This window comes from Typopeltis vanoorti, chromosome 18, assembly GCF_054136105.1.
Source record: "Typopeltis vanoorti isolate ZY-2024b chromosome 18, IOZ_Tvanoo_1.0, whole genome shotgun sequence".
Lineage (NCBI taxonomy): Eukaryota > Metazoa > Arthropoda > Arachnida > Uropygi > Thelyphonidae > Typopeltis > Typopeltis vanoorti.
In genome coordinates, this window is record NC_143566.1 from 11,005,896 (window position 1) to 11,028,761 (window position 22,866).

The following is a 22,866-nucleotide window of genomic DNA, read 5'->3' on the forward strand; positions in this document are numbered from 1 at the left end:
ACATCTAATAAGTGGTATCAGTGAAACTTGTTATAGATCCAGGAACGAGCTGTTATGCTTGTATTCAGATAGAGGTATCAGAAACAAGGGAAATGCAATGTGTGTATTGATTGAGTTTGTTCACCCAAGAACTGTTGAGTGTCAGATGGTTGGATGAGAATGACATCCAGACAGGAATGAAGATGGAAAGATATGATATATTTTGTGAAGATAGAAAGGATAAAAAGTGAGGTGGAGTGCTGTTGATGATTGAAAAAGAGTTACATCCATACTAAGTAGAGATGCAAGGGGGAAATGGTGGTAGGGGTTTTGAGGCAGTATGGTGTTGAGGTCAGAGGTGAATAGAATGAAATACTTAATATGATGTTGCTATAGACCTGGTAATGCCAAGGGTTGAAATTATAAACAAATTAGCCATGCAAATAGGAAAAGGGTGATTATTATGGGTTATTTTAATTATGGCAATATAGATTTGGATGACAAGATACCAACTGGAAATTAAGAAAACGAGTTTCTTTAGTTTTTGAGTGAGAACTATCTCAGGCGGTGTAACAGAGGGCACACAAGGATTCGAGGGTCTCGTCTTGGATTTAATTATCTCATCAGAGGATGTCATTATAAATGAAGTATCAAATCTTCATTCAGTTGGTGAGAGTGGCCTTGAAGTGATTACCTGGATGGTTGCCAGCCATGTGAGGAAAGGTATATGTGGAACTACAATGCTGGTGATTATGAGCTCAGGAGACAGCTTGAATCTGTAGCATGGAATAAGGAGTACGGTGGAAAGTAAATCAGTGCTGCTTGGGTGATAATCAGGAACTAGTAGAAGCAATGTCTAAATGTATTCCAAAAGTTAAGAGGAATAAATAAGGTGGGTGAAATAGATGAATGAAGTGATTAAGCATGCAATACAGAGAAAAAAGAGACATTATGGAGGCAACATAAGAGGAATGGGAATAATCAATTCCTTGAGGAATGCGAAGAACAGCAAGGAGGATGACTCCTTTGGTAAGGGTAGCAAAAGTTCAGTATGAGCAGCAGCTAGCTAATGAAGTCAGAAATCCTAGGGAGTTATTTTGATATGTAGCCAATAAAAATAAGAATTATTATGGTAGGATGGATTGGTTGGAAAAAATGGTATAAGGACAACTGCTGCTGAAGATATAGTTGAGATATTTAATGAGCATTTCATGAAAGTCTTTCATCCTTGTGAATGGGACATCATGAAGAGTTTGTGAACAGCAGATGAGGAGGAGAGACTGAGTCAGCAAAAAGTCCACTCAAGAGGATACTTCTCTGCTAAATAGTTACTTACTATGTATAAATCCCAAATCCGACCAACCTTGGAATACCGCTCTTGTGTTTGGGATGATGTATCCAAGATCTCCATAAAGAGCACTATATCCCATGACATGGTGCTGTTCAGAAGAGCAATTTTGTTGATTAATGACACTTCTCTTACACTCTCTTCAGCCACTTTCCCATAGAAGATCAGTTTCTGCATTGCATCTCTTCTACAGAGATATTTTATGGCCAATAGTTAGCTTAACTAGCATCCATTAACTCCCATTTCTTCCAGATCTACAGGAACTTAAGCAACAGCTGCTCAACAGCCCTTTACAGTCAAACTGCATACTCACTGAATGTGCTACTTTCACTCATCTTTCATTCCTTCCACCTCAGTTCTGTGGAACAGCATCCCCGCATGAAGCATTTCCAAAGGTTACAACCTCCAGCAGTTCAAGAAGAATGTCAAAAGATTATATACTTCTGACCCCTACCCACACATGGCATTTGTTTACTATAGGCTTTTCTGCCTTTCATGTGTAGGAGAAGAGGAGGAAAAAGAACTCAGCAAGTGCAGAAAAATTGCTCAATGAGCACTCAGACTGTGTTTATTGATCTAGTGCAAAGAAATAAGTAGATAACATGTATTTTGTGGTTCTCTTCTCCTTTATCTCCCATGACATCAAATGTGCTGTCTTTCTTAACCTGTCTTCATGCTCAACTTCTACTCTGTGTTATCATTAATACTTCTTCCCCAAAGTGTTTTCTATTTATAACCTCTGAAAATACAGTAGTCTTTGCATTATATCCTAGTACCTGTATATTCTCCTCAGTCAATCAAGCCTTACTATTAATTGGATTGAGCTAGGCAGTGCTAAAAGCTCACCTCACCTGGCATTGGTTTACATGAATTGCCATATCTCTTTGAACCTAAAGGTATTCATACATTTTTTAATGACTATTCTATTCAGATTGGAGCTTGAGAAACGGCAATCATCATTCTTTGATATTTCTAAATCTCACTCTCTCTCTCTCACCTCAAAGATATCTGCAAAAACTACCACCAATATCTCTCTCCCCAGTAGCCTTATTTTGCACTTACAATCTCTCACTGAACAGATTATTGATTCTAAATAATTATGATTACTCAGAATATGAATAAATATGTAAATAATTATTTATTTATTCATTCATGTCTGATATATCTAAGTTGTTGTCTCTGATTATAGAATGTATAAAGCATTCCCTGTGGTCCATAATACGATTACATCTGTAGCAGTCCCATTCTATATCACGTTTAGTTGCATGCTCTGAGAAAATTTCCATTTGTCTGCTTTTACACAGGAAAAGGCAGGTGAGGAGATAAAGAACATGAGTTAACCTTATAGGATTTTTTTCTTTTCCTTTCCTTTAATGATACATGGTAATCAGCATTCATTTCAAAAAATGGAAAAATTACTTAAATCAGTCACTTCTTGGCCTGAAGATACAGTTAAATAATTACTTTTGTACTATGCTCCTTCCCCAAGAATTTATGGTTACCCAAGATTCACAGAATGGACTGCTCCGGCCAGTAGTTGAAGTCCCAATTATCATCTAGCCAAGAAACAAACTAGTGTTAACACTCAAGGAGTAGGTAGGTCATTCCCCCTCCTATATTAAAAACACACAACACTTTGTAAACACAATCAAAGACATCACACTGGAAAAAGTGATTTATTAGTCAGTTTTGACATCTCTGCCCTCTTCACAAATGTCCAAATCAATGACACAATTCTTCTTTTACAGGACAAATTCCCTCCCAATATCACAGTGCTCTTTGCACATGTATTACACATGTATTATGCTCTATTTTGTGTATTAAAGCAATTTCTACCTACAAAAAGAAGGCACAGCCGTGGGTTCACCATTATCTCCCCCCCCCCCCCCAATCAATTGCTAACTTTTATGTGAAAGCTTGTAAGCAATGAGCTCTATATTCCTCTCGTTTAAAACCAAAAGTCTGACTTAGATATTTTGACGATGTTTTCGCAATCTGATCCCATGGCTGCCAGGCATTAGACACTTTCCTTGACCACCTAAACAAACAACACAGATGCACACAATTCACAACTGAGATTGAAAGGCAGAACACTTCCTTTTCTAGATACACCTGTCACACGCCTTCCTTCTGGCAGCCTTTTCTTTATTGTTTACTGGAAGCCTACATATATACACATAAACTCCTACCACCAACACAAAAACTAGGTTTCATTAACACACTACAAAACAGGACTTTGAAGATTTGCTTCAATGAACAAGCACTTAAAGACGAATGAAAAATTATCAGCAATACCTTCCTGAAAAATGGCTACAGCCAAAATACTATCAACCTACTTCAAGACCTCACTTAAAAACAAAAATAAACTAGATTACAATAAAACTATAACCATTCCATACATTAAAGGGATATCACACAAAATAACCAGAATACTACAGAAATACAAACTTAAAGCCACCTTTAAACTCCTGCAAAATTAAAGAACTTGTTCAACTCATCTAGAGATCCACTTCCCCTGCTGCCCCACCCTGGAGTATACAATATTCATTGCACCTGTAATTTCACTATATACGTGAAATGGGATGCACAATTCCTATTTGAAAAAAGGAACATAAATTGCACATTAAATTTAATAACTATGGTAAATCCAGCATTTCTGATCATGCCCTGAATACTCTGCATAGAATTAACTGGAAACACATCTGTTGTTTACATCACACTAAAACATGGTATGAACCTAAATTTAAGAAGGCCTGTGAAATTCTTATTAATCACCCTAATCTTAACAATAATGATGGTCTAAAAATCCCAAGAATATGGAAGGCACATGTTCTACCCACATAAACCTTCTGCTTCAGAGTTAATTATAAATAGGACTGTAGGTAATCCAGGATCTTTATTCTAATATAACAACTCTCATGTTAAATTAGGATATCACTTTTGCTGTAATAAAGCTATCTATATGAAATTGTTCTCTGATATCATAAATAGAATATAGCTTTGGTGTAGTTATTTTAATTTTTACTTATTTAATATTATCTTTTTCTCACTAGAGGTCAGTCCAGTAGAATAACCATTGATCAGATCATTGTGTCTTTGGTATACTGTGTGCAATGTAAATATAGCTTGCCTCTCTGTGTGTGTAAGTCTGTAAGATTCCAGACTAAATTGAATTACTGTTGTAATAAATCAGCAATAACAAGACAATGAAAATAGACAGAAACATTGAAAATATCAACTGCATCTTGAATAGAGCAAGCAAAACCTTTTGGCTACTTAGACACAGTTTTTAGTGAAGATAGTAAATTAAATATGGAAATAGACAACAGCAAGTTGTCTACTGGTATGGTAGACAACTTGCAACCATACCAGTTTATCAAATAAACTAGTAAGGTAGCAAGTCAACTGAGTAAATTTATATGGAATAAGAGAGAAATTAGTCAAACACTAAATTAGCTGTATACAAGACAATGTTCAAGCCAATTTTAACTTTGATTGGATCTGATAGCTGGGTTAGAAATAAAACACTTGACCAAAGATTAGAGACCACAGATATGAGAGTCCTGAGAAAGATTAGGGGCATGAACAGATGGCATCAATGACAATATATTAAAAACGAGGATACTAGAAAAGTACTTGACGTTATTAGCATCGAGGGATGTGTTAGTAGAGCCAATCTCAGGCAGTATGGTCACTTAAACAGAATGGGAGAGGAAATATTAGCAAAACAAGTGTTCTCTACCAGGTTGGCAGGAAAAAAGATGCAGAGGAAGACCAAAATATAGGTGGATTGATATATTAAAAATTGCTTTAGAAGACAGAAATATAAGATCTGATAATATTGGAGTCTTGACAGATAACAGATTGATTTGGAGGAAAATTGTAAATAGGAAGCTCGTGGTGATGTGTTTCTTGTAGTACTGTCATATCCTGTACACCACTTGAAGGTACATGCCAGGAATTTGATCAGCATCATCACAAACCATGGGCTTACTTCCCTTTGGTGTCCGATACCACCTTTCTTTGTCCAGTGTTGCAGTTTCTTTACATACATTCCACACCAGTCCTTTATGTCGTCTATCCATTCTCTGTATGGTCTACCTCTTCTGTTTACACCATCCATAATACCAAACATAAATGTCTTTATCTTCCGGTCCTCACTCATTCTACAGATGTGTACAAATAATTACAGCTTCCTTTTTATAATATTCTGCATTAGATTCTCTTTTGGTTGTATCTTCCGATAGAGCTCTTAATTTGTGATTTTCTATACCCATCCTATTCTTAGAAACTTCCTGTAACAAGTTCTTTCAAATGCCAAAATTCTTTTTCTTGATTCCTTATTTATTACCCATGTTTCAGATCCATGTTAAAGATGCATATTTCTTGTACTTTACTTCTGTTTGCAGGCTAATCACTTTACTTTTCCAGATGTTATCCATGGCCTTCAGATTTGTTCTTCCCTTTGCAATCCTGATCTTTATTTCTTTTTTACAGTCCAAATCATCTGTCATTTTACTTCCCATGTGAATTTTTCTACATTTTCTTTGTCAATTCCATCCACTCGTATCTTTTGTTTCATGTTCTTCTCACCAAATACCATTGTCTTCGTTTTTTCCAAATTCATAACAAGTCCAAATCTCTTCCCTTCCTCATTTAACAGTTTGTATTTTTTGTAGTTTTCTTTCGTCTTCTTCAATAATAATGTCATCTGCAAATCTCAGATTGTTAATTCTCATTCCGTGTACAGATATCCCTTTTGCATCTTCCTTTAGTTTGTCCATTGCTCTTTCTAAGTGTGCAATGAAAATCAGTACCTCTGATTGTTCTAAGCCATTTCCCCAAATCATCACCTATTCGAATCTGCAACTGCATTCTGATAAACATCTTTTGATATAGCTATTAGTTTTTTATCAATTCCGTAGGATTTTAGATCTGCTAATGTCACTTTCTGGTCAATACTGTCAAATGCCTTCTGAAAATCAACAAAGCAAGTATATATGTTTTTGTTTTTTCTCCTAGCTTTCTCTGCTACTAACCGCATTGTCAAAATATGCTGAATTCTAGTTCTATCTTTCCTAAATCCTGCTTGCTCGTCTGCAAGATATGCTTCCAATTGTGTTCTCAATCTTTCTCAATATCATCATCACCTTACCAAGATGACTTGTCAAGGCAACTGTTCTATAATTTTTACATTCTAGCTTATTTCCTTTCTTATATAATGTCACTAATATTGATTTCACCCACTCCTCTGGCATTTTCCCTTCTTTCCATACCATATTACATAGTTGGTGAATTTCTGTAACCATGCTTTCTCCACCATATTTAATCATTTATGTGATGTTATCGTTACCAGGACTCATGTTGTATTTTAGCCGTCCTATTGCTTTTTCGACCTCTCCTCTTAAAATGTCCATATCATGCTCATTACCTGGTGGTGATATCTGCTTCAATTCTTCAGTCAGTTTCCAAAAGCTATCTAAATCTATTTTTTTTTCATATAACTCACTATAGTGTCTTGTCCACCGCTGTACAATTTTTTCTTTATTCATCAATACTTTGCCTTTTTCATCTTTAATTGTGGTCTATTGCGGTTGCCACTTTCTATTAATGGTTCTAATCATTTTGTATACCTCCCTTGTTTTATGCTCTCCATACTACTGTTCTATATTATTACATTGGACTTCTAACCATTTCATTCTTATCCATTCTGACTGATTTTTTCACCTCATTACACTTTCTTCTATATTGCTCCTCTATTTGTTCTGATGTATCCCTTCTTATCTTCAACATTCTTTTCTCCTGTACTTACTTTTTAACAGGAATTTGATGATGATGACTAATATTTTACATAGTCTTTTATAGCATTTTCAGGATACCATACTTAAGCTTTTTGTTTTTTGTTACTTAATATTTTGAGTCAGTTTTTTCTTTGTTATTTCTTCTGAAACATTAATTTTATCTTTTTTAGGCTGCTACATCACAATGTTATCCTCAGATAAATGCCAAGATTGCTCTCTCTGTTGATGATATATTTTTATCCACTGCAGATACATATAATTTAAATTACCACAGTCCACAAGAAGAAATCAGGTATATGTTTATGGTTTCTAGTATTTTTTTTTTTAATAGCAGTATTTCTGTAATTTTACTTATAATACAAAAAATGAAATTTTGCTTTATAGTTAAAATTATAGAGGAAGAAAATCCCAATGGTTTTTGGTAGCAGACTACCAAATTTTAATTAAGGAAGTTATTTCATTTGGTTAAAAAAATAATTTACACTAGACAAGAAATTATATTCTTGCTTAAATATAAAGAGCCAACAGGCTTCATTTCGGCAATATAAACACTATTTCAATTAAGGGGATATTAAATCCCACATTGTTTTAAAACCGAATAAGAAACTCAGAGATTGGAATCAGAGAGTTTCATGCCGAATATAGTAAACTATAAAAATATCAGCGAATACTAGCGTGAGCTAATGCAAGTAGTCCTAGACTCTCTGATTCCAATCTTTGAGTTTCTTATTCAGTTTTAAAACAATGTGGGATTTAATATCCCCTTAATTGAATTATATTCTTGTTTTCATCTTTTACTTAAGTGTGTGGAAACAAAGTTTGCTATTGAGGCATCTTGTCAAGTAGGCTACTTATGTATGGTGTCAGATGACTTCACATCAAATTGCACTAGTATTTTTTTTTTTTTTTTTTTTTTGTCTAGTATAATTTATAATCAAGTGAAAATAATTCTTATAACTTCTTTAATCCAGAGTATTTTAAATAATATGGTAATACAATATTTTGCTATTTACATATGAAAAATAGGACTTCTGTATGAATTTAACTCTCATTATCTTCACCAGTCTAACCCCCATTGATAAGATTCTCATCAGTGGTTCAAGCACTGAGAATATTCTTGAATACTTGAGTATATTCTGCTTAACTTTCAGTCAAGCATTCTGTGCCAGAAGAAAAACAGTATGGTAAACCTGTAAAAAAAATTTTTGATCCAAAATATTATAGAAATGTTACAAAGTATTTTTTCAACTATCAAAGAAGAATGGAAATTTCAGTTCCAATATTAAAATTTTCTACTACCTACAGCTGAAAAAACCATATAAAGGTTGCTCGGGTCATCTAAGATTGCCACAGCATTCTGGCACTTACATTCTTTCCGTTAATAACACAGAACTTGGTAAAAGAAAATCTTTAATCTCTTGCACCCTGAACTTCCAGAGGGTACTAACAAACCTTTGTTTGATAACTTACTGAAGTTATCAAACAGGATGGATCTTTGCTTGGAGAATTGCATATGGTCACCTTTAATGCCAGTTTCTTTCATAATGCAATCCATATAGATGATGAATGAGTGGATATAATGTGCATTCTTGTCATATCCCTGATTTTGCATCAAACCATCTTTCTGTATTTCCTTCAATTCTAACTGCTTAAAGCTTAAATACAGACTATATATTGCAATGTTGAAAGTTTATTTTCCACTTGGTTAGAGTATAATAAATTTAGTTTAATCCTTTATCCAAGTGTGAGCAAACAAAGTTTGCGCCTGAAAGTATCTTCAGGACTGGGTTAAGGTGGTACACACCAGGGCAACTCGTTGCAAAGGTGGAGCATGCTACCAACACTCCTATCCTAGTATCTCCTATAATGCAAAACACATCTCCTTGCGGATATGTCTATTGTTATGCATTAAGGAAAGGGCCACTACCCAGACCGGTTTCGACCTTTATTGAGGTCTCTTCAGTGGGAGCCAGGCCCAAGTCGAGATATCAGGCAGAAGCATTTGCAGGTCATCTCCACCTATAGGAATTGCCAATTGGTGTGCCAACCTTTTTTAATAAATTACTCTGGATTTAGAGAAAGATGTTGAAAGTTTATTTTCCACTTGGTTAGAGTATAATAAATTTAGTTTAATCCTTTATCCAAGTGTGAGCAAACAAAGTTTGCGCCTGAAAGTATCTTCAGGACTGGGTTAAGGTGGTACACACCAGGGCAACTCGTTGCAAAGGTGGAGCACGCTACCAACACTCCTATCCTAGTATCTCCTATAATGCAAAACACATCTCCTTGCGGATATGTCTATTGTTATGCATTAAGGAAAGGGCCACTACCCAGACCGGTTTCGACCTTTATTGAGGTCTCTTCAGTGGGAGCCAGGCCCAAGTCGAGATATCAGGCAGAAGCATTTGCAGGTCATCTCCACCTATAGGAATTGCCAATTGGTGTGCCAACCTTTTTTAATAAATTACTCTGGATTTAGAGAAAGATGTTGAACGTTTATTTTCCACTTGGTAAGAGTATAATAAATTTAGTTTAATCCTTTATCCAAGTGTGAGCAAACAAAGTTTGCGCCTGAAAGTATCTTCAGGACTGGGTTAAGGTGGTACACACCAGGGCAACTCGTTGCAAAGGTGGAGCAAGCTACCAACACTCCTATCCTAGTATCTCCTATAATGCAAAACACATCTCCTTGCGGATATGTCTATTGTTATGCATTAAGGAAAGGGCCACTACCCAGACCGGTTTCGACCTTTATTGAGGTCTCTTCAGTGGGAGCCAGGCCCAAGTCGAGATATCAGGCAGAAGCATTTGCAGGTCATCTCCACCTATAGGAATTGCCAATTGGTGTGCCAACCTTTTTTAATAAATTACTCTGGATTTAGAGAAAGATGTTGAAAGTTTATTTTCCACTTGGTTAGAGTATAATAAATTTAGTTTAATCCTTTATCCTTGCAACGAGTTGCCCTGGTGTGTACCACCTTAACCCAGTCCTGAAGATACTTTCAGGCGCAAACTTTGTTTGCTCACACTTGGATAAAGGATTAAACTAAATTTATTATACTCTAACCAAGTGGAAAATAAACTTTCAACATCTTTCTCTAAATCCAGAGTAATTTATTAAAAAAGGTTGGCACACCAATTGGCAATTCCTATAGGTGGAGATGACCTGCAAATGCTTCTGCCTGATATCTCGACTTGGGCCTGGCTCCCACTGAAGAGACCTCAATAAAGGTCGAAACCGGTCTGGGTAGTGGCCCTTTCCTTAATGCATAACAATAGACATATCCGCAAGGAGATGTGTTTTGCATTATAGGAGATACTAGGATAGGAGTGTTGGTAGCGTGCTCCACCTTTGCAACGAGTTGCCCTGGTGTGTACCACCTTAACCCAGTCCTGAAGATACTTTCAGGCGCAAACTTGGTTTGCTCACACTTGGATAAAGGATTAAACTAAATTTATTATACTCTAACCAAGTGGAAAATAAACTTTCAACATCTTTCTCTAAATCCAGAGTAATTTATTAAAAAAGGTTGGCACACCAATTGGCAATTCCTATAGGTGGAGATGACCTGCAAATGCTTCTGCCTGATATCTCGACTTGGGCCTGGCTCCCACTGAAGAGACCTCAATAAAGGTCGAAACCGGTGTGGGTAGTGGCCCTTTCCTTAATGCATAACAATAGACATATCCGCAAGGAGATGTGTTTTGCATTATAGGAGATACTAGGATAGGAGTGTTGGTAGCATGCTCCACCTTTGCAACGAGTTGCCCTGGTGTGTACCACCTTAACCCAGTCCTGAAGATACTTTCAGGCGCAAACTTTGTTTGCTCACACTTGGATAAAGGATTAAACTAAATTTATTATACTCTAACCAAGTGGAAAATAAACTTTCAACATCTTTCTCTAAATCCAGAGTAATTTATTAAAAAAGGTTGGCACACCAATTGGCAATTCCTATAGGTGGAGATGACCTGCAAATGCTTCTGCCTGATATCTCGACTTGGGCCTGGCTCCCACTGAAGAGACCTCAATAAAGGTCGAAACCGGTCTGGGTAGTGGCCCTTTCCTTAATGCATAACAATAGACATATCCGCAAGGAGATGTGTTTTGCATTATAGGAGATACTAGGATAGGAGTGTTGGTAGCGTGCTCCACCTTTGCAACGAGTTGCCCTGGTGTGTACCACCTTAACCCAGTCCTGAAGATACTTTCAGGCGCAAACTTGGTTTGCTCACACTTGGATAAAGGATTAAACTAAATTTATTATACTCTAACCAAGTGGAAAATAAACTTTCAACATCTTTCTCTAAATCCAGAGTAATTTATTAAAAAAGGTTGGCACACCAATTGGCAATTCCTATAGGTGGAGATGACCTGCAAATGCTTCTGCCTGATATCTCGACTTGGGCCTGGCTCCCACTGAAGAGACCTCAATAAAGGTCGAAACCGGTGTGGGTAGTGGCCCTTTCCTTAATGCATAACAATAGACATATCCGCAAGGAGATGTGTTTTGCATTATAGGAGATACTAGGATAGGAGTGTTGGTAGCATGCTCCACCTTTGCAACGAGTTGCCCTGGTGTGTACCACCTTAACCCAGTCCTGAAGATACTTTCAGGCGCAAACTTTGTTTGCTCACACTTGGATAAAGGATTAAACTAAATTTATTATACTCTAACCAAGTGGAAAATAAACTTTCAACATCTTTCTCTAAATCCAGAGTAATTTATTAAAAAAGGTTGGCACACCAATTGGCAATTCCTATAGGTGGAGATGACCTGCAAATGCTTCTGCCTGATATCTCGACTTGGGCCTGGCTCCCACTGAAGAGACCTCAATAAAGGTCGAAACCGGTCTGGGTAGTGGCCCTTTCCTTAATGCATAACAATAGACATATCCGCAAGGAGATGTGTTTTGCATTATAGGAGATACTAGGATAGGAGTGTTGGTAGCTTGCTCCACCTTTGCAACGAGTTGCCCTGGTGTGTACCACCTTAACCCAGTCCTGAAGATACTTTCAGGCGCAAACATGGTTTGCTCGCACTTGGATAAAGGATTAAACTAAATTTATTATACTCTAACCAAGTGGAAAATAAACTTTCAACATCTTTCTCTAAATCCAGAGTAATTTATTAAAAAAGGTTGGCACACCAATTGGCAATTCCTATAGGTGGAGATGACCTGCAAATGCTTCTGCCTGATATCTCGACTTGGGCCTGGCTCCCACTGAAGAGACCTCAATAAAGGTCGAAACCGGTCTGGGTAGTGGCCCTTTCCTTAATGCATAACAATAGACATATCCGCAAGGAGATGTGTTTTGCATTATAGGAGATACTAGGATAGGAGTGTTGGTAGCATGCTCCACCTTTGCAACGAGTTGCCCTGGTGTGTACCACCTTAACCCAGTCCTGAAGATACTTTCAGGCGCAAACTTTGTTTGCTCACACTTGGATAAAGGATTAAACTAAATTTATTATACTCTAACCAAGTGGAAAATAAACTTTCAACATCTTTCTCTAAATCCAGAGTAATTTATTAAAAAAGGTTGGCACACCAATTGGCAATTCCTATAGGTGGAGATGACCTGCAAATGCTTCTGCCTGATATCTCGACTTGGGCCTGGCTCCCACTGAAGAGACCTCAATAAAGGTCGAAACCGGTCTGGGTAGTGGCCCTTTCCTTAATGCATAACAATAGACATATCCGCAAGGAGATGTGTTTTGCATTATAGGAGATACTGGGATAGGAGTGTTGGTAGCTTGCTCCACCTTTGCAACGAGTTGCCCTGGTGTGTACCACCTTAACCCAGTCCTGAAGATACTTTCAGGCGCAAACTTTGTTTGCTCACACTTGGATAAAGGATTAAACTAAATTTATTATATATATTGCAATGCTTCATTTATCCCATATAATTGCAAAACTTTTCTGAAAAAAGAGTGTTTTTGAAAAGCTTTTCTCTAGGCACTTTGTTGTATGCCTTTTCCACATCTACAAAACTTAATTATAGATCCTTGTCATATTGCCAAATGCTTGACAATACTGTATTACTGCAATTTTATTGTTCACTGCAGTGATTTTTATATTTTGAAAGAGGCATTCTAGAAGATACCAAATTTTTGCTAGGTGCAGTGTAGACCACCCCATTATGTAATATTCACATGGGGAAAACAAAATTCTGTCTATTTTTGTTATGAAAGGTCTCTTCAAATGGTTCCATCCTTTTAGTTCACTGTGAAAACTTATTGTCAACTGTAGAGAAGGCCTACTCAAAGTATAATAATTTTAACTTATATAAAAGCTAACCAAGGTATAAATCCACTCCAGATTTAATTTTGGTTGTTCAGCTGAATGAGACTGGTGAAAAAGGAAGCCACTGGTTACATGATGATATAAAAGATCTGACACTTTTTTTTTCTACTCTCATACTTTTTCCTTTTCTTTACTTTCTTTATTGGAAAATTGGGCCACTCATTTTCTTCTAAAGCCTCAGCACTTAAAACTGTAATATTTCTTGCTCAGCTGCATATCATTATAAGGCAAAGAAAAGTAATTATATGGCAAACCTGTGAAAAATTGTTGGTCCAGCCAATACAAAGAAGTTAAAAAGAATTTCTTCAGCTTTCAAAGCATGGAGGCTTCAGGCTTCCGGTATTAAAATTCTGATATTTAAGTGATACAGACTCAAAATTCCAATAAATATTAGACCAGTAATAATCATATGTGCAGACCTTCTCTCTGGGTACTACCTGGGTATTCATTTTGCACTATTTGAAATAAATGATTACAGTGGCCCAGGATCTGAGATTCTTCCTGAATGTTACAGCATGCTGTGCTTAACCTTAAGACTACTACTACATCATTCTGGCAGTGAAATTTTATCCATTAATAACAGCCAAACCTGGTATAAGGAAATTATTATTATTATTATCTGACCTCCATGGAGTCAGACCCTCATCGTGGGAGGAACATGCTATCGTACACAGTGCTCATCCAACTGTGCCTTAAACTGATTCGGTGTGTTTACATTCACAACACACTCATGCACTGCATTCCACTCACTAACCACTTTCCATGCAAAGAACTATCTCCTCACACCCTGTTTATACAGTTTCCAGCACTGGCCTCTTGTTCTATTCCCCCCCCCTCTCTCTCTTTCTCTCTCTCTCTCTCTCTCTCTCTCTTATTCTATGAAAAATCTCCTTGTCAACCTGATACAACCTGACTAGCTTATATGTCTCAATCATATCCCCACTAATCTTCCTATTCATAAGTTTTTGCAATTTACATTATTGCAATCTATCTTCATACTCCACATTCCAAAGACTACTCTGACCACGTTTGTGAATCTTCTCTGGACCCTTTCTAACATATCATCACCGTGAAAACCCAGCGACCAAATCTGTGCACAATAATCCATATGAGGCCTATCGAGGCCTTGTACTTATGATGCCATTGTACATGTATTTTCCATGTCAGGGTACTCTGCATCATTGCCATTATCCAGTGTGGTGTCTCCACTACTTGTGCATTGTGCCTCCTGAATTTTAGGTCCTTGTCCACCACCACTTCCAAATTTCTTATCTCCTCTACCTCCTTTAAAGTTTACCCACCATGTATATACTTTGCATCCTATCGCTGCTTACCAAATTTCAAAATGTTACAATTTGCAACATTGAAACTATCTGACAGTTCTACTTACCTGCCCGTTCACTGCATTGCTCATCCCAATTTTGCATTATCCACAAATATTAATGATATTTGCAGTTAATATTAACGCAAATATTAACGATATCGAGATGGGTTTAACACTAGTTAAACCCATCCCAATATCGTTAATATACAAATTGAACAACAGTGGTCCCAAAACTGACCCCTGTGGCACACCACTAGTGACCTTCCTCTTTTGGAATACTGCACTGCCATATACAACTTTCTGATACTTATCTAACAGCCAGTCAATGATCCAACTCAGATGCTGTTATCCAATCTCATCTGTTTCAATTTATTTAACAGCTTGTTGTGTGTCAGTCTATCAAAGGCTTTTGCAAAATCCAAGTATACCACTGTATATATGTGTCTCCTCTGTCCAAGGTATTTGTCATCTTATTATAGTGCATAAGTAAGTTAATAAAACATGATCTCCTTTTAACAGACCCATGCTGATAACCACAGAGAATACTGCTTTTATCAACCCATTTCTGTATTCTACTTCTCACCAATCTCTCCAGTATCTTCACAACTTCAGATATACGGATTGGCCTATAATTTGTAGCCACAGCCTTATCATCACCTTTATGCAGTGGAACAATTTTACCTTCTTTCCACTCTCTTGAAACCTGTGCTGTTGTAAGACTTATTAAACAGGCATGTCAATGCTACTGCCAATTCCCTGAAACATTCCCTTAAGATTTGTGATGATATCTCATCAAATCCTATCGCCTTTTTGACATCAAGGGCATTTATTTCCTCAAATACCTTGTGCTTACTCAGAGTTAAGCCATCCTCTTCTATGTCCTCTACACTTAAGTTCCTCACGATTCCACCCTGATGAGGATGAAACACCCTTATAAATTGATCACTGAATACCTCATCAGTGCCTTCTGCAGCAGGCACCATTCTACCATTTTCATCCATTGACATCATCTTACCATAAGCATTCTTCCTTCTACTTGCCACATATCTAAAAAAACTTTCTATGTTTTTTTTTGTCAGATTTGCCAATTTCTGCTCATTCTCCACTTCTGTTTTTTTTTACCAAGTCACTCTCCTGGCTTGTTCTTTGTACTCTTCATGTAACTAATTATTGCCATTTTTATTCTTGTACTGCCTCCAAAGTACCTTCTTCCAGATTTCATGCTTAAGCTCCTCATTCACAGATTTTACACCTACCTTATGCAGTCTTTTGGCATTCAGAATACATTCACACATTGATGCTGTTATTTATCTCTTTGTCATTTCTCAAGCAGCATCTACTTCCTTACTGCTCAACTCCTCATTCTATGCTATAGCTCCAAGCTGTCTCTTAAGCTTGTCACAATCACCAGCTTTGTATCTCCACATTTATCCTTTCCTCACAGAGGTCTGTATATGGCTAGCCACAACTCAGGTGATCACTTCATAATTACTCTCACCAACTGGAGGAAAGTGCAAAACCCCCACTCACAATTCCATCTTCTGATGAAATGATCAGATTTAAAAACTCTCAATCCTTGCATGCCCTCCTTTACATGCTGCCTGAGAGTTATTATAATTATTACGGGCAACTCCAAGGAGTCAATAGACTCATCGAGGGAGGCCCTGACATCATGTCAAGAACAATTATTCGACATTCACACAGTATCTATCATACCTCGCCTTGAACTCATTCACAGTCATGGCACCCACAACAGACTCTGGCAGCTTATTCCACTCATTCACCACTCTCCAAGTAAAAAACCTAGCTCTAACACCCTTGCTAACCACACTCTTGCCCAGCTTCCATGTATGGCCCCTAGTCCTCCACGCCAATCGTATTCTCAAAAATATCTTCTGAATTAATCTTATAGAAACCCTTCAGTAATTCAAACGTCTCAATGATATCATCCCTTTTCCACCTATCAACCAATTTCTGCAACCCACAAATCTTCAACCTGTTCTCATAAGGTTCATACCATAGACCTGCTATCATCATTGTCACTCGTCTCTGGATCCTTTCCACCTCTTCCCCATCAAGAAGAAACCCTGCGCCCATATCTGGGCACAGTAGTCTAGATGGGATTTTATCAAGGCTCGATACAGAGGAACAATAACCTGTTTGTCTCTGCTTGTTAAAGTATGTTTCAGCAACCAAGTGATTTGATGAGCTGATTTAGCCACTTTTGCGATGTGTCTCCTAAACTTCAACTCCCTATCCACCAACATTCCCAACGGTTCCACCAATGCGATATACTGCTGCTAATCTTTTCACCCCAAAATGCATAACCTTACACTTTGCTGAATTAAAATTGACATCCATTCTCCTTAGCCCAGTCCTCCAAGCTATCCAAATCATCCTGCAAAATTTTGACATCCTGTGCACCCACTATTGCTCTACCCAACTTTGCATCATCAGCAAACAAGTGAACACTTCCTCAACAGATCCTTTCCTATATCATTAATGAACAAATTGAACAGTAGTGGTCCAAGAACAAAACCCTGTGGCACACCACTAGTCACAGGCTGTCTTTTGGACTCTACTCCCGAATAAACCGCTCTCTGATATCTCTCAATCAAGCACCCTCCTATCCATCTCACCAACCCTATACCATCCCCATATGCTGCAGTTTACTGATTAGAATTCCACATGGTATCCTGTCAAAGGCCTTAGCAAGGTCCAGTAGAATCACTGTAAACCCATTATCCTTATCCAGTTCAGCCGTCACTGTGTTATAAAACGTGAGCAAGTTACTGAGGCATGATCTACCCTTTACAAAACCATGCTGTCCCCCATACAGTATCCCATTTTCCTCTTGACTATTTTCTCCAAGACCTTGACAACGATTCCTGATATGCTGATCAGTCGGTAATTTACAACAGCAGTCTTGGAACCTCCTTTATGCAGTGGAACTATTTTCCCCTCTTTCCACCCCCTCGGGGCTAACCCAGACCCAAGACTCAAATTAAACAAAATGGTCAAGGGCACTGACAATTCTTTTGCTGCTTCATGTACGACACGAGCTGGTATACCATCCAATCCCACAGATGTATTGACATTGAGGTTTTGTAATAGACTATTCGCCTCCACTTCATTCACCACAATTCCCATATAAGCAATTGGTTCATTCACTCCTGAAATGTCACCACCTGAATGATATACTCTTGCAAAGTGCTCGCTCAGTAATTCTACTATATCAACTGATTCGGTTACCTCCCTACCGTTGGCATTCTTTAAAATCATTCTGACATATACATTTTTTCTTTTAATTGCAACATATCAAAAAAACTGTTTGGGATTCTCTTTAGCCTGCATAGCTAATGTTCTTTCATAATCTGCTTTTGCTTTTCTTACCACACTCGTTACCCTTTTGGCCTGTACTTTATACTGTTCATGTGCTTGCCGGTCATCTTTCTCCTTATACTCCCTCCACAGTTGTTTCTTTTTTTTTTCAGCTCAAGCTTAATGGTGTTATTTATCCATTTAATCCCTACTTGATTTTGTTAAATTGTGAATGAATACAATTCACTAAGGAATGTTTCATTCATAATTTGACTAGTTAAAATCGAGTTAACATACTAAATTGTATGTTAGACAATGAATTTGTTATATACATATTTTCTGTTAGAATTGATATAATAGAATTACTGTGTAAATTGCATATAAATAACTGAGATTATAAGGTCAAAGTATGCGGGCAAGACAGCGGATTAGTAAGTTACCTCAAGCGGTTACTTGCACATACTGCACGTGCCGACCTAAGTTTTCGGGGAAGACACTACGAAAATGCAAGACCCACGAGTGCAAAGGAATAACATGTTGGGTGAAAATTTAGGGTTGCAAGGAGTCCCGGTAGGGGTTGGTATAAAAGGGCTGGAACATTTCCCCCCCCTCCCCCCAAAAAAGGACTTTTTGTCTGGAGTCTCTGTTCTCTCTCTCTCTCTCGGTGACAGAAGTCGGAGGTGTCGAGTAGTGATTAGAGGGATCACAGATTCCAAGCCCTACGATGAACGAATAGAGGATTCTCAAAGCAATGGGCAACTCCCAGAAAAGATAGTGACCAGGTAGTGTGACTTATGGTACAGTGATAATTGAAAGTTCTTTATTCTGTATGATGATCATTATGTTAAATAAACCTTTTGCTCTTATTAATTTGATTGCCTGTGTCTAAGAATCCGATGCACCACTCATAAATTATTCGGATTCGGATCTAAGTGGGAAATAATTGTTAATTAAGACCATGACTGCAAACATGGTTGATTATAGAAGGTATTGATAATTGATAACTTAGTATAGAAATAGATTCGATTAACCACATGTATATCTGAAAGTTCACTTTTGACTGAGATGTTTTTCCAATCTAAAGGTTCTGAGTGGCACAGCGGAACAAATAAATTTTCCCAGAACCTTAAGAGAAGTTAACTTCAGAAGCCTTGTTACCAAGGGGGTTGACTTAACCTTGAGACAATCCCTTTGTCGTGATAATCTAAGGGGCTGAAGTATATAATAATAAGACAAAGAGAGACACGTTATAGGTGCTGCTGAGATAGTTAAGTAAAGGAGTTAAGCCATATTAAGTAAATATTACCTACTACGACATCATAACAATTTATTATTCGGACTCTAGGTATACAGTCAGCCATTGCTTCCTACAAACACTTCTTAACCGCCTCCCATGCACTATCAACATCCAGCTCTTGCAGTTTTACATGCCATGGCACTGAACCAACCAAACTCCTAAGCTTGTCATACTTACCAGCCTGATAATTCCACATGTACCCTGTCTTAATTGTAAATTCCACACCTTTAGCTGCTTCCCAAGTCAAGACCCTATGATCACTCTCACCAATTGGTGGCAATGTGGTCATATTCATTACAGCCAAATTCTCAGATGCAGTTACTAGGTCAAGCACTCTCTGACCCCTAGTGTTTTCCATTACATGCTGTCGCAGATAGTTATCCCTTAATAACCGCATAAAATCCAATTCCTTCCTCCCATGTGTCCACTCCTCCTTCCAATCAATGTAAACATAGTTGAAATCTCCCATAATAATTACCCTCCTTTTACTCATTTCTTCTATTTGCTTATGCATACTATCTCCACCATCTATTCCATCGCCTGGTCTACTGCAGCACCCAACTGTATACACCAAATAGACTCAGATGTGCTCTTTTCTCTATCCTGCAATTCCACTTTTATTCTCCTTGGCTGCAGCTCATCAGCTATCATCAATAACACTCCTCCCTCCCATTTTATTCTCCCTATCACTCCTGAACACACCATACCCCACACATTCAATCCCACTAGCTTGAGTTATCTCTCAAGAACTCAAGAAATTCATTTTACTTATTTCCAAATGCTATCTCTTCTCTCTTCATTTCAATCTATATCACCATAATTAAAGTTGCCCATAATAATTATCCTTTCTTTGTTCACTAATTCAAGTTATTTATACATTTCTTCATCACCACACTCCACATTCCTTCCTGGCCTATAGCAACATCCAACTAAATATATCTTCCTGTCAACCAATACCTCACACCACACTCCCTCATAACCATTGCCACTATTTCCCTCTTTCGTGTCAACCTTACGTAGGCATAATTCCCCTGCTATCATCAGCAGCATTCCTCCTCCCTTCTTGTCCTTTCTATCCTTGTGAAAATTACTGTATCCTTCCATTTCTATTTTCATTAGGATATGGCGCTAGTGTCCTTGGTAAATGTGGCGGTCGAGTTTAGCTAGTCTAGAAAACGTGTTTTTAAAGTTAAATATAGTGTGGCTTTTTGTCACAAATTGTGCTGCAATTGTGCATCGGTTAGAAACAAGTGACCTTCAGTGGTATTATTGTTTAGAACTGTGTTGTATATATTGTGTTTTCACTGCCGTTTGTTTCACTATATCAACGTGTAAAGATGGCGTCCAACAAGAAACGTATGTCAGCGGCGCGCAGAACTTCTACTACTACACGAAAAGCTGGCTCAGCGTTAGATTTTTCGTAATGGATGCGTTGCGGAAACTGCTATATGTATGCACCGAAAAATGTGAAGGATCTGTGGTCGGTCTGGCAAAATGAGAAGAAAGAAAATGTCGACGTATGTGAGAAGTGTCGGGATAGGCTGGAGTGTTTAGGAATGGAAGCTGACATCGGGACCGTAGCGGAAGAACTTCGGCGGGAGTTTATGAAAATGAAAAATGACCTTCATCTTCTTCATGAGGAAGTGGAAGTGATCGGTAAGGAGATACTGGAAGTTAAAGCTGAGTTTAATGTGTTAAACAGAGAAATTAGGACTATAGAGATTACTTTAGCTGAAGTAACTAGAACAGGATTACATATGGGTGAGTCTTTGGTGAATGATTCAGTAATAAATAGTATGGGAGTGATTGGGAGTCAACATAATAAAACCACAAGTGGCCTAGAAGAAATGAGATGTAGTGAGAGTCGGGGGGTAAGTAATAGAGAGTTGAGTAATGAAGCTGGGAGAGTCATGCTGAATAGTGTAGAGAATGAGGCCATGAGTGTGGACTTGAATGAAGTTAAGAGTGGTAAAATATATGGTGATTCTATGATTAAGGGTATGGAGAGTGGTATGCATGAGGAGTGCTTGGCTGATGGGGCAATAGAAAGAGTGGCTTTAGCAATAAAGAGAGGGCATGAAACAGACAAGATGATAGTTATGGTGGGTACGAATGACTTGAGAGGTAGTATAAATCGGGTAGGAAAAGATTTAAGAACATTATTAGATATTGTGAAGAGGAAAAGTGTCAATGGGAGAATAGTGTGTGTGCTGCCTCGTTTTGACAATTACGAGTTAAGTAGACGAGCAATGATAATGAATGATATAATTGCAAGAATGTGCAGAAAAAGAGGTCTGGAGTTTGTTGATGTTTGGAGTGTGTTTGAAGGGAAAAGACAGTTGTATGCTAGAGATGGTCTGCATCTTAACATGGAAGGACATAAGCGATTGAAGAAGTTATTGTTTTCTGAACAGGTTGAAGTTATTGGGAAGGGAAACTAATATTGAAAAGGCTGAGTGTAAGAGAGAGAAACTTTAGCACTGATTGTGTATTTATTGATCCTTATAGGCAGAATAAATTGCAGAAGAGAGGGGATAAAAATCGGCATAGGACTACGGTAGTTAGTGACTTATATATCAGTTCTAAAGCGGTACAAGATCTAGAGGGAATCTGCAATTTTTGTATACCAATGCTAGAAGCATTCGAAATAAGAGAGAAGAATTTTTGGCATTAGTCAGTGAAATTTCACCAAAAGTTGTAGGCATTAGTAAAACTTGGCTGTCAGTAGAAGATGTGGTCACTGGAATTGAATGTGATGGGTACAGTATTTTCAGGGAGGATAGAGAAGATAGAACAGGAGGAGGAGTACTGTTGATGATAGCTGATGTGTTGCAGCCAAAGAAAGTAGTATATCATGATGATAGACATGTAAATGAGAGTTCATTTGAGGCAGTCTGGTGCGAAATAGTGACCAACGCAACCAAATATACAGTTGGATGCTGCTATAGGCCAGGGAGTACGGGGGGAGATATTGAATTCATGCATCAGCAACTTAGTGCATTGAGTGAAGGCTTAGTGATTATTATGGGGGATTTTAATTATGGTGATATCAATTGGAAGGAGGAAATATCACGTAGCAAAAAGGAAATGGAGTTCATACATCTTCTACGAGATAATTACTTGAAACAGCACATAACTGAAGGGACACGTGGTGTGAGAGTGTTGGACCTGGTTATTGGTTCAGAGGTTATATGCATAAGTAAGGTGTCCTCGTTACCTCCAGTTGGTGAAAGCGATCATGTGGTATTGATTTGGGAGGTTGCAAAATCTGTGGATTTTTCTATTAAGAAGGGGTATGTACGGAACTACAGGTTAGGCAATTATAACAAGCTTCGGAGTGAGCTTGCAGCCATCCCATGGCAGAACATATTGCAAGGGAAAGATGTTAGCAGTGCTTGGGATAAAATCAGTGGGTATCTGAGGAAAGCAATATCAGATTGTGTCCCCATGGTCAGGAGGTGAAACAAGGCAGGCATTAGATGGATGA

General features: G+C 37.9%; 1 protein-coding gene across 1 annotated transcript in view; it reads left to right on the top strand.

Annotated features, from left to right (window-relative positions):
* The window catches only part of Nadsyn (NAD synthetase), a 396,250-nt gene that overhangs the window by 154,983 nt on the left and 218,401 nt on the right, over window positions 1–22,866 (top strand). The window contains exon 11 of the mRNA XM_090408625.1: window positions 7,299–7,420. Coding sequence (XP_090264751.1) covers window positions 7,299–7,420 — 122 coding nt within the window. The remainder of the gene's footprint in view (window positions 1–7,298; window positions 7,421–22,866) is intronic.